The 11,451-nt window shown below is 58.0% G+C and overlaps 1 protein-coding gene across 5 annotated transcripts; it reads left to right on the forward strand.

Moving 5' to 3' along the window:
- Positions 1–761: 761 nt before the first annotated feature.
- On the forward strand, positions 762–10,631 carry BBC3 (BCL2 binding component 3). 5 transcript variants are annotated; one of them, XM_084771655.1, is made up of 4 exons: positions 762–1,617; positions 4,956–5,244; positions 6,544–6,734; positions 9,540–10,631. In XM_084771655.1, exons 2-4 carry the CDS (start codon positions 4,971–4,973, stop codon positions 9,654–9,656), a joined length of 582 nt encoding a protein of 193 aa, XP_084627781.1. In that variant the 5' UTR covers positions 762–1,617; positions 4,956–4,970; the 3' UTR covers positions 9,657–10,631. The 5 variants fall into 5 exon arrangements, with proteins under 5 accessions (XP_084627781.1, XP_084627782.1, XP_084627779.1 ...); XM_084771656.1 differs by lacking the exon at positions 762–1,617 and adding an exon at positions 2,334–2,672; XM_084771653.1 differs by lacking the exon at positions 762–1,617 and adding an exon at positions 3,201–3,346.
- Positions 10,632–11,451: the final 820 nt, after the last annotated feature.

An 11,451-nucleotide genomic window follows, 5' to 3' on the forward strand; every position in this document is an offset into this window, starting at 1 on the left:
TTTTTTGTTTGTTTGTTTTTTGTCTTTTGAGACAGGGTTTCTCTGTGTAGCCTTGGCTGTCCTGGACTCACTTTGTAGACCAGGCTGGCCTCGAACTCACAGTGATCCGCCTGCCTCTGCCTCCCAAGTGCTGGGATTAAAGGCGTGCGCTACCACCACCCGGCAGATTTTCTTTTATTTAATAAATTATTTTGTATATGTGTGGTGCTGGGGATGGGCCCTAGGGCCTCATGTTTGCTGGGCTACTGTTCTCTTTCCCATGCAGGCCTTGAACTCTTGATCTTCCTCTTGTCCGGCAGCCCCAGGGCTGAGATCCCCGGCTTGGGCCACCACCGCACCCACTAAAAGGTACACTCAAACCATCCAGCTTGCTGTGCCCAAAATAGTGCATTTTATTGCCTATAAATGTTTATCAATGAGTTGCAATATAAGTTGGTGAGGTTGGGGGGGGTCTTTAGTCATAAGGGATTGGAGTGGCATCACCCATACCCTGGGCCCTGCACTTGACCAAAGTACCAAACAAAACAAAACAAAACAAACAAACAAACAAACAAAAACTTGAGAGAAAGAACAAAGCAGGAAGGAATGGGGTGGGGTCTAAAAGCAAATAACAGTCTCAGATATTCAATATAGGAAGATCTCTTGTAAGATCCTGATCCCTGTTTTTCTTTTTTGTTTTCATTTCCTTGCTTTGTTTTGTCTGGCTTTTCAAGACAGCGTTTCTCTGTGTAGCCCTGGCTGTCCTGGACTCGCCTTGTAGACCAGGCTGTCCTCGAACTCACAGCGATCCTCCTGCCCCTGCCTCCCAAGTGCTGGAATTAAAGGTGTGTGCCACCACTGCCCGGCTCACTTTTATTTTTGATTATGTGTAGAGTGTGTGTATGTGTGTGTATGTGTCTGTGTGTGCACACATGCACGCGCACATGCATGCACGCACACACACTTGCACATGGAGGTGTCTGCAGAGGCTCGAGGCCTCAGATTCTGGGGAGCTGGTGTTATAGGCTGTCATAAGCTTCTGGAAGAGCAGTGAGCACTCTTAACAGCTGAGCTGTCACTCCAGCACCTGCTTTGCTTTTTGAAAAAAGTCTCTTTCTGTCCCCAAAGGTGGTCTGGAACTCAGGCCAACTCCAACCTTGCAGCCATCTTTTTCCCGCCTCATCCTTTCAATTTGCTGGGAAAACAGGTGTAAGCAACCAGGTTTTACAAGTGTCTTTTCTCAACTGTCGGTGTGACATCCTTTCTCAGGCAGCCTAGTGCCAGGCTGCCACAGGTGAGTCACATACTTGGTAAGGTTTGGGTGAGACACAGACGGTCTGTCAGAGAGGGATGTCCAAGGCTGGGGAGGGAGGAAAGGTCACTGTTTCATAAGGGGACAGAAATGACAGTTAGAGACAGAAAAGAGAAAGGGAACAGAAACAGCAGCAGACAGGATGAAATAGGGTGCAGGGGGGCTGCCCGGGCATGTCACTGCCAGGAGCTCAGGGTTGCCTCCTCCCCACGCCCGCCCAGCGCCAGACTGGTGGGAGTCCGGGCCAGGTTTGCGTGTTCATGGGCGTAACCCACCATCGGGCCACTTAGGAGGAACCTGTCACAGGAGTGACTTTGTGAGCACAGGTCAGGGGCCACTTTCTTCTGTCTCTGATTCAGAGAGTCACTTCCCGATCCAGCTAGAGCTACCTCTCGGCTGTGCTTTTGCGGGTGTTAGCCCGCGAGTGAGTGACGTTTGGATGGGGGCCGGTGGTGGTGGTGGTGGTGGTGGTGGTGGTGGTGGTGATGTTAGAAAGTTGTTCTGAGAAGTTGCTCAGCTTGAGAGCTGGTGTGAATGCCTTGAGCACCCAGGAGGACACGGTTTGTGAGTCTGGGTCTGTTTGAACATTGTTTTCGCATCTGTATGTGGGGCTGTCACTGTTCCTGTGTGTGTAAGGGGATTAAATCTGGGTGTCCGGGGCTATGTGAGGTCGTGTGTCCAGGCCCTTGTCCCGCGTGTACATCTGTGTCTCCGGCCGGGTGTCTGACTCTGTGTCCCTGTGGCTCAGTCAGCAGTGGCTCTGTGCACCCTGTTGCGCCAGTCGGTCAGTCTGAGCGTATTCCCCGGGTGTGGGTGTGGGTCCCAGTCAGTGTGTCAGTGTGTCAGCGTGTCTGGACACCCCGGGTCTGAGTTGTTTTCCCCCCCCACCCCCCCACGTTGCTCCTCCTGCCCCGGGGCTAGGCCTCGCCCCGCCCCCTCTGCTGCAGGGAAAGCCCCCGCTAGGAGGTAGGGGGCGCGGCGCCCTCTTGCAAGCCTTGACTTGTCCCGGGCCGCAGGCGGGGCCCTGGCGTCACGCGGGGGCGGGGCGTGGGAGCGAGCGAGAGGCGGGGCGGGGCGGGGCTGCCGCGGAGCGAGCGGGGATCTGCCGGGCGGCCTGAGACGAGGCGCTGAGCCACATGCAAGCGGGGCGCCCGGGAGGCGACGGCGACACTTGCGAGCTAGCAGCAGTGGTGATCCGGACGCAGACGCGAACGAGCCAATAGAAACAACAGCAGCAGCCACTGCAGTTAGAGCAACAGCAGCAGCAGCAGCAGCAGCAGCAAGAAGCCTCTTTAACAAGCCACTCGGCGGGCGCGCCCTCCAGAAGGCAACCGCCCGCCACCCCATCGCCTCACTCTTCCGGAGTGTTCATGCCCCCGGGGTGAGTGTGCACCCCGATCCTCGACGCTTCTTATGAGAAGTCAGGCCGGGAGGGCTCCCTGGAGGAGGTGACGGGGTGCACGGGCAGAGAGGGCAGTTGCCTTACATTCCCACAACCTGTGCCCCAGCTTTCATCAAGGGGACCAAGGCTAGGCCGGCCCGGCGGGAAGGAAGCACCTGGGACTCGGGGCGCCCCGTCTGGGCGCACAGGTGCCTCAGCGGTCTGGCGGGTTTGTTTACAAACAATGGGGTTCGGGCTCGCCCGCGCCCCCTGGTGGCCAGTGGGGCCGGGGAGGAGCGTGGCTCGGGGCTCGCTTTTGGTCCCCCGAGTCCTGCTGCGGGAGGGTCGGTGTGGGGGGTGGCACCGAGGATCGGCCACACCCAGGGCGCGCGCCCGCCGGGGGCGGCGACATGGGGCGGCGGAGGCTGCGGCTCCCGCGGGCGGGGGCTGCGCCCCAGCAACAGCCGGTTATTGGCCCCGCGCGCGCTGAGCGGGCGGGGCGGGCGCACGTGGCGGCGTGGGGCGGGGGGGCCGTGACAGTGGAGGGGCGGCGGGGACCGTGAGGAGCTGTGGATCTGCAGGTGTCTCGCCTGTGTGTGTGTGCTCGTGTCTGGCTCCCGAGTTTGTGTCCCTACACCGAGATGTTGGCGTTTGTCACCCGGAGGGGTGTCTGCGTGAGTCCTTGCCCGCATGTCTGCGGGGTGGGGTGCACCTGTCTGTATAGGGGTGTGGGTAGCCACCCCTCCCAACCAGAGTTGTGTGCGTGTGCTCTTGAGGGGTGACTAGGGGGATCTATCGCCTGCCTGGTGGTGCTCGCAACGAGGGCACTTGAGCTGTGTTTGTGTGTCGCTTGAGTGAGCTGTGTTGCTGTGCAGGGGTCTCGCCCGAGTGTGCGTTGCATGTGTGTGTATGTGTGCGCGCGTGTGTGTGTGTGTGCGCGCGCGCTCGCGCTGTCTCTGGGTGTCTCCAAGACATGCATCTGCTGCACCCAGCTTTTAGGATGGGGTGCCACCCAGTGCCTGATCGCTCCCTGGGTGACTTCTGAGTGGCAAGAGGCGTAAGGCTATCTCCACACTAAGGATGGAGGGCTCCGGGGGTGGGGGTGGGGGGCGGATCTAGATGGTGCACTGTCAACATCTACATGCCGTGTGTGTGTGTGTGTGTGTGTGTGTGTGTGTGTGTGTGTGTGTGTGTGTGTGTTGGGTCTAAGGGGCTTGTCACTGAGATCCGTGGCTCCTGCGTGTCATGTGGCTCTCTCTCTCTGTAGTGTTTATACCAGTCACGTGAGGCCAGTGTTTTCTGTCTCTGCTTTAGGTATGTGTGCTGCTGGGCTCTGTGTGTGTGTGTGTGTGTGTGTGTGTGTGTGTGTGTGTGTGTGTGTGTGTGTGGTTTGGGGCTGACACTTGTCTGTGGTGTTTTGGGGCTGGGAAAAAAAGGCTAGAGTGATAGCTTCTTCCAGCTGTGGCTAGTGCCTCCCCCATGTCGCTGCCCCGCATGTGAGAAAGATGATGTATAGGGTTGTGATGACACGTGTCTGTTGTGTCCCGTGTCCCGGGAGCTCAGAGTTGGGGTGAGGGGGGGGGCGCGAGTTGGGCACATTCAGGTGTGTTTTGGGATGATAATGATGATGATGATGGTGAGTGTGTGTGTGCTAAGGTGTATCAGGGGTATCTTGCATCTTGGGGGGGGGTGTTTGTGTGTATGCAGGAGAAACACATTGAAGTCTTGTCTGTTGTGCTCCTGTGTGTGAAGGCTGCATTGTGGCTGGGTGAGCGTGGGCATGTCAGCAACGGGTCAGTGTAAGAGACTGATGTGTGTGTGTGGAGGGCAGTGTGGAGCCCGGTGTTTCAGAGTGGGCCACCTCACTGGGTCTGGGGAGGGTGTGGGTCAAGTTGGACACTTCTGCGAGTCCTTGGGTGTGTGTGAGTTGTTTTCCCATCACACTCACACACAGGCTGTCCTGTGACAGCCCCAGTAAGTCCTGGGAGCCCCAGCACCCCTGCTGCGCTCCCCTCTGTTGGGAAAGTTCTCCCTGGCCCAAGCCCTGAGAGTCCTAGGCAGTTTGCCTGGTGGGCTTTGCCACAAGCCCCAGACGCAGTCTGTGTGCGGCCCCCCACCCACCCACGCACACCTCGTGCGCCCACCTCCATGTGTGTCCCGGCTAGGCTACCCCCTGGGGTCATCCCCTCCTGGGCGTGAGTGACCTCCAGGCAGGGTGTCTGCAGGGTAGGGTCCTGTAGCCTCCCTGCAGTCGCCCCGCTGACCTCCCGCCGTGTCCCGCAGGCTCCAGGGAGCGCCATGGCCCGCGCACGACAGGAGGGCAGCTCTCCGGAGCCCGTAGAGGGCTTGGCCCGCGACGGTCCGCGCCCCTTCCCGCTCGGCCGCCTGGTGCCCTCCGCTGTGTCCTGCGGCCTCTGCGAGCCCGGCCTGCCCGCCGCCCCTGCTGCCCCCGCCCTGCTGCCGGCCGCCTACCTCTGCGCCCCCACCGCCCCGCCTGCCGTCACCGCTGCCCTGGGGGCCCCCCGCTGGCCTGGGGGTCACCGCAGCCGGCCACGAGGCCCGCGCCCGGACGGTGAGTGCCCGCCCTACACCCGGAGAAACTGAAGCGGGAGCCGAGCTGAGTGGGGCCACCGGAGGGTGTGGCCAGTGTGGTCTTTGTGTAGCAAGAAGCAGGAAGACGGACTGGGAGCCAGGGATGGAGGGGCCAGGTCGAGTGGGAAGTCCCTCTTGGAATCTGACTGCAGTCCCCCGAGTTGCAGCCCACGTCCCTTACCGGGCCTCGGGCAACAGCTGTTTCTCAGCTCCCCTCCCCCCAGGCCCGGGTCCCTGGGCGCCCCCCACCCCCCACGAGGGTTTCAGTGGGAAGGAGTATGGCCAGTGAGAGGATTGTCAGTCACCTCAGAACTTTGGGGAGGGGTCGGAGGCCTTTCCCTTTTATTTGAATGTCTTTGGCACTAGCAGGCTCTGCCCGCAGTCCCCTGGGAGGAAGGAGAGGGGGAGGGGCCATTGTGTTGGGAAAGTCCCCCTCGGGGAGCGGGTGAGGCTCAGGGAGGGAAGGGTTAAAGGTCCCCTGCCTGATGGGTTGTTAACCCTCTGGTGCCCGGCTACGGGAAATGACCATCTGGGCTTCCCTTTCTATCTACCCCGCCCCCCCTCACTCCCCCACCCCCCACCCCCGCGCCCCATACAATCTCCTGAGCCCAGAGGTTAAAGAGAGAATAACTTTCCAACTTTCCCTGCGTTTCAGAACTAGATTCAGAGATAATGGAAACTGAGGCTCAGGACCTGGTGTGACAGGACAGAGGGACAAGGATGCGCGCCAGAGGGGGTGGGGCAGAAAGACTAACCCTGTACCCACGCCACACACAGCTCTCTCCCCGCTCCCTTTACACCCCCCCCCCCCCAGCCTTCTTGGGTTAGCCCCAGTCTAGCCTTCTGGTCATCAGGCCAATGCCACATCCGGGGGTGTGGCCTCACTCTGGTTGGGCAGGAGTGTACTGGAGACCTGAGAGTAGTGCCTGGGTGGGGTCAGTGGCTGTATCCCCGTGTGACCTTGGCCACTTCTCTGGGTGAAGCCTCAGTTTCCCAGTCTGTCAAATAGAACCGAAAATATTTGACCCTGTATTAGAATAGGGTTACTTAGGTCGGATACGTTGAGGGACTTCCACACTGATATGAGCTTTAGTGGGTAACTGGCCAGCCTCGTGGCCCCTGAGCCACTTTCTCGAGACCCGTTTCTAGGGCCTGAAAGGAGTGGGGAAAATTAATTTCTATGGCTGAGAGGAAAAGCGGAGGCTAAGCTACTTGGTGCCTCCGGGAAGCCTAGGGGCCGACTGGGTGGGTGGTGACCACGCCCCTTTCCCTCTCCCAGGTCCTCAGCCCTTGCTGTCACCAGCCCAGCAGCACCTAGAGTCGCCTGTGCCCAGCGCCCCGGAGGCCCTGGCGGGAGGCCCCACCCAGGCAGCCCCCGGAGTGCGCGGGGAGGAGGAGGAGTGGGCCCGGGAGATCGGGGCCCAGCTGCGGCGGATGGCAGACGACCTCAACGCGCAGTACGAGCGGCGGGTGAGTGCAGGGCGGCGGGCAGGTGGGGAGGGGGACGCACGCCCCCGCCAGATGTGCCGCAGCTGCTGGCCCTGCGCGCGCGAGGTCGCGCCGGGGACAGACAGCTGGGGGTGTGTGTGTGGGAGGAATCGGCTGGATGCTGGGATCCGAGATGGGCCGGATCCGGACCGGAGCCCCTGGCAGGGTCGGGGAAAAGGCAGCTCCGAGCCCGCGGCCGCAGGGACTGAGGGCGGCGCTCGGCGCGGCGGCTCCTATATCCCGGGCTATTTATAGCCGGTGAGTCAGCAACGCGCCGCGCCCGCCCCGCCCGCCCCCGCCGAGCTGCGCCCTGCAGCGCCTCCCGCCGGCTGCTCCGCGCCGGTACCGCCCCGGGCCGGGCCCGCTACTCGGTCCCTTTAGGTCGCAGCACCCAAGGGAACCACAAGACCCCCGCGCCCGCCCCACAGGGCTGTGCACTCTGCACATGGCCCTTGCATTGTTTGGAGGGAGGGAGGGAGGGAGGGAGGGATGGAGAGAGAGAGAGAGAGAGAGAGAGAGAGAGACCCTGAACCCCACTAATGTTGGATGAGAAAAGACTCCTAGCTTCCCGGCCTTGTCCCCTACCTCCTTAAAAAGGGGAAGTCCTCCCAGCAGGTGTTTTGCTGCGGTGCTAACTGTGGCTTTCCAAAGCGCTCTATCCCCTTCATTGGTTACCACTGAGCGCATCCTAGAGACATAGCCGAGTAGCGTGGCCTGGTGGCAGCTTTCTGTAATCCCACCTACTAAGGGAGGGGAAAAAGAAAGTTCAAAGCCAGCCCAGGCAGGCTAGTGAAACCCTGCCTCAAAAATAAGGAGGAAAGGGCCTGTTGAGGTGGCTCAGAGAATAAAGGCGCTTGCTACCAAACCTGAACATAGTGGGAAGACAGAGGCGGCGAGTCCTGAGCAGTGTTCTCTGACCTCCACATGTGCCACACACACACAGATGAACATTATATACATTTTAAGTTAAAAGGGGGGCGGGGTTGGGAGTTAAGAACACTCTTGCAGAGGACCAGGGCTTGATTGCCAACTCATCTCTCTGCCTGTAACTCCAGTTCCGGGCATTCGACTCTCTCTGGTATCTGCGAGCAGCACACACACACACACACACACACACACACACACACACACACACATTAAATATAGATTTTTTTTTTTTTAAAGGAGCGGCTGGTGTAGTTGGTGGGGCAGTAGCTAGCCTCGCAGACACTAAGCCCTAGAATCTTCAACTACATGTTTACTTTCAGGACAGCCTGGGCTACCTGAGATCATGTCTCCGAAAGAAAGTTTTCCTTTTCTTTTTTTCTTCTGGTTTTGCAAGACAGTTTCTCTGTGTATAGCCCAGGCTGTCCTGGCACTCGGAGATTACCCCCCCTGCCTCTGCCTCCCAAGTGCCGGGACTAACAGTGTGGGATTGCACCTGCCTGGCAGGAGGCGTGGCTTAGCAGGAGGCCTTGTCTTTTTTCCTTTTTTTTTTTTTTTTTTTTTTTGAGACAGGGTTTCTCTGTGTAGCCTTGGCTGTCCTGGACTCGCTTTGTAGACCAGGCTGGCCTCGAACTCACAGCGATCCACCTGCCTCTGCCTCCCGAGTGCTGGGATTAAAGGCGTGCGCCACCACACCCGGCTGTCTTTTTTCCTCTTTTTCTAAGATACCTCCCTCTCTGTCTTCAGAGTAAGCACCTGGGCTCCATGCTCCCTCTAATTTGCTGACTAGATAGGGACGCTAGTGAGCTCACAAGGTCGCGCACCCCCCAACCCCCTCCCCCATGATTCCCCCCACCCCCCACCCCCATCACCCACTCCCACTTGCAAAGAGGCCTGGGCTAGTTCTAGGCAGTACTGGATGGGGCATCAGTCTGACATCTCTCAAGTGAATTGTATTCTCTGCAGCCAAGAGCACCTTTTTCCTTTTCTTTTCTTCTTTTTTTTTTCTTTCTTTTTCTTTTTCAGACAGGGTTTCTCTGTGCCCTGGACTCACTTTGTAGACCAGGCTAGAACACACAGAGATCACCACCACTGCTACCACCCAGCTTTGAATTTTTTTCTTTTCTTTTCTTTTTTTTTTTTTTTTTTTTTTTTAGTTTTTCAAGACAGGGTTTCTCTGTGTAGCCCTAGCTGTCCTGGAAGTCTTACTACATTCTCCACACTGGCTTCAAACTCACTCTGTAGCCCAGGCAGGCCTTGAACTTTCTCTTCTCCTGCCACTGGGATTTGTAATTCTGCCACCAGGGAGAGAGCCAGCACTGCCAGGAGCTAAAACTTACTTGTATAGTGTTTTTACCTGCCTGTTCCCCTGCAGGCCAGAAGAGGGCACCAGATCTTATCCTAGATAGTTGCGAGCCCTCATGTGGTTGCTGGGAATTGAACTCAGGACCTCTGGAAGAGGCAGACAGTGCTCTTAACCTCTGAGCCACCTCTCCAGCCCGCCACCAGCCTTTTATTTGGCTGCTTTGGTGTTTCCAGACAGGAGCCTGCGTTTTAGCGCAAATTTTAGCGAAGGTGCTAAGATTAGGAGCTTGAGCCACCCCTCCTGTGGTGCACCTTGAATGGGCTGCATTTCAGCCCACCCCTTAAGGGCCCCTGTGGTTTGCAGAGTAAATGTGCTAGGCTCCATGCTGTGGCCACTATGTGCGCCACTATCCCGTCCTCCTGTCCTGGGAGAGTGTGCCGGGGTGAGTGGGCGGGGCTGGAAGAGGGCTGGCAAGAGGATTGTGCTGAGTTTGGGGGACCAATCCTGCGAATCCACAGGCTAATAAAAATCCCGTTTCTCTTGCTCTCCCTCTCCAGAGACAAGAAGAACATCATCGACACCGCCCCTCACCCTGGAGGGTCATGTACAATCTCTTCATGGGACTCCTCCCCTTACCCAGGGATCCCGGAGCCCCAGAAATGGAGCCCAACTAGGTGCCTACACCCACCCGGGGACGTCGGGGACTTGGGGGGCAGGACCCCCTCCGCCTTCTGACACCCTGGCCAGCGCGGGGGACTTTTTCTGCACCATGTAGCATACTGGACTGCCAGCCTTGCTCGTCCCAGGGACGGACAAGGGAAGCCACTCGAGCCGGGGCAGCCTAGGTGCACTGATGGAGATACGAACTTGGGGGACCCTGGCCTCCCGAAAGCCAGGGAAGGGAGGGCTGACGGACTCATGGTGACCGAGGGGGTGAGGACCGAGCCGCCCGCCTCTGCCGCCCACCACCATCTCAGGAAAGGCTGCTGGTGCTGGCTGCCCGTTCCAGCTGCAGGGGCTGGACATTGGGGGTGTCCCCAGTGCGCCTTCACTTTGGGCCTGGCCTCAGGCCCCTGGTGCTTCCCCCCCCCTCCTCCTGGGGAGGGGGGTCTGTGAAGAGCATATGAGCCAAACCTGACCACTAGCCTCCTGGAGCCAGAGAATGGGGGGGCATGTGACGGCCTTCTCAACCCAGTGCCCAGCCATCTTCCCTGAGCCGCCGGCGGGCGGTGACCGATGCCTGCCTCACCTTCATCTGGGGTTGTCCAGGAGGGGTCCAGACTGTGAATCCTGTGCTCTGCCCGGGACCACCTCTCCCCTCAATCCCCATCCATCCCATTGCATAGGTTTAGAGAGAGCACGTGTGACCACTGGCATTCATTTTGGGGGGTGGGAGATACTGGCGGAAGCCACCCCAGCCTTAGTCTCCAGGGCAAAGCGCTGGGGAGGAAGATGGGGAGTCAGGGAGGGGGGAAAAGTCTCAGAAGAGGGAGGAGTCTGGGAGCGGGGTGGGACAGCCCAGCCTGTAAAATACTGTACATGCACTGCTGTAGATATACCGGAATGAATTTTTCTGTACATGTTTGGTTAATTTTTTTTGTACATGATTTTTGTATGTTTCCTTTTCAATAAAATCAGATTGAACAGTGGACACTCTTTTTGCTAGCCTTACCAGTGGCAGGGGCATCTGTCACCATCTGTGAGCCTGTGAGGGCACCGAAGAGACTGGGACTCTTGAATTCTTTCCCCCACCCCCTTTGGTTTTTTTTGAGACAGGGGTTTCTCTGTGATAGCTTTGGCTGTCCTGGACTCGCTTTTGTAGACCAGGCTGGCCTCGAACTCACAGCGATCCATCTGCCTCTGCCTCCCTGAGTGCTGGGATTAAAGGTGTGCGCCACCATCATCCAGCCTGACTCTTTAAGTTCTTAAGGGACAGTCATACCAAAAGGCAAGCTAGAGGCTGGTCTGGTGGGACAGGCCTGTCATCATAGCTACTTACAAGGCCTGAGTGACTAAGAGAGACTCAGTCTCCAACTAAGTAATGGGGAGAAGGGGCAGCTGGAGAGATGGCTCAGCAGTTAAGAGCACTGGTTATTCTTCAGGAGGACCCGAGTTCAGTTCCCACCACCCGCATGGCAATTCACAATCGGTAACTCAAGTTCCAGGCGATCTGACACCTTCTTGTGGACTCCATGGGGTACTAGGCATGCACACGGTGTATGTTACATTGGTGTGGGGGGGAACAAGCACATACAATAATGAGCAAATGGGCTGGAGAGATGGCTTAGGGGCTATAAGAGTACTTGCTGCTCTTCCAGAGGAACCAAGTTCAATTCCTGGCACCCACATGGCATCTCACAGCTATGGGATCTGGTGCCCTCTTCTGGCCTGCAGTCATTCATGCAGACAGGGGCTCATATAAATAAAATAAATCAAGTAGTAGGATGATTAGGAATATCCCTTAATCAT

The sequence above is a fragment of the Acomys minous genome, assembly GCF_964271855.1.
Source record: "Acomys minous genome assembly, chromosome: 20".
NCBI lineage: Eukaryota > Metazoa > Chordata > Mammalia > Rodentia > Muridae > Acomys > Acomys minous.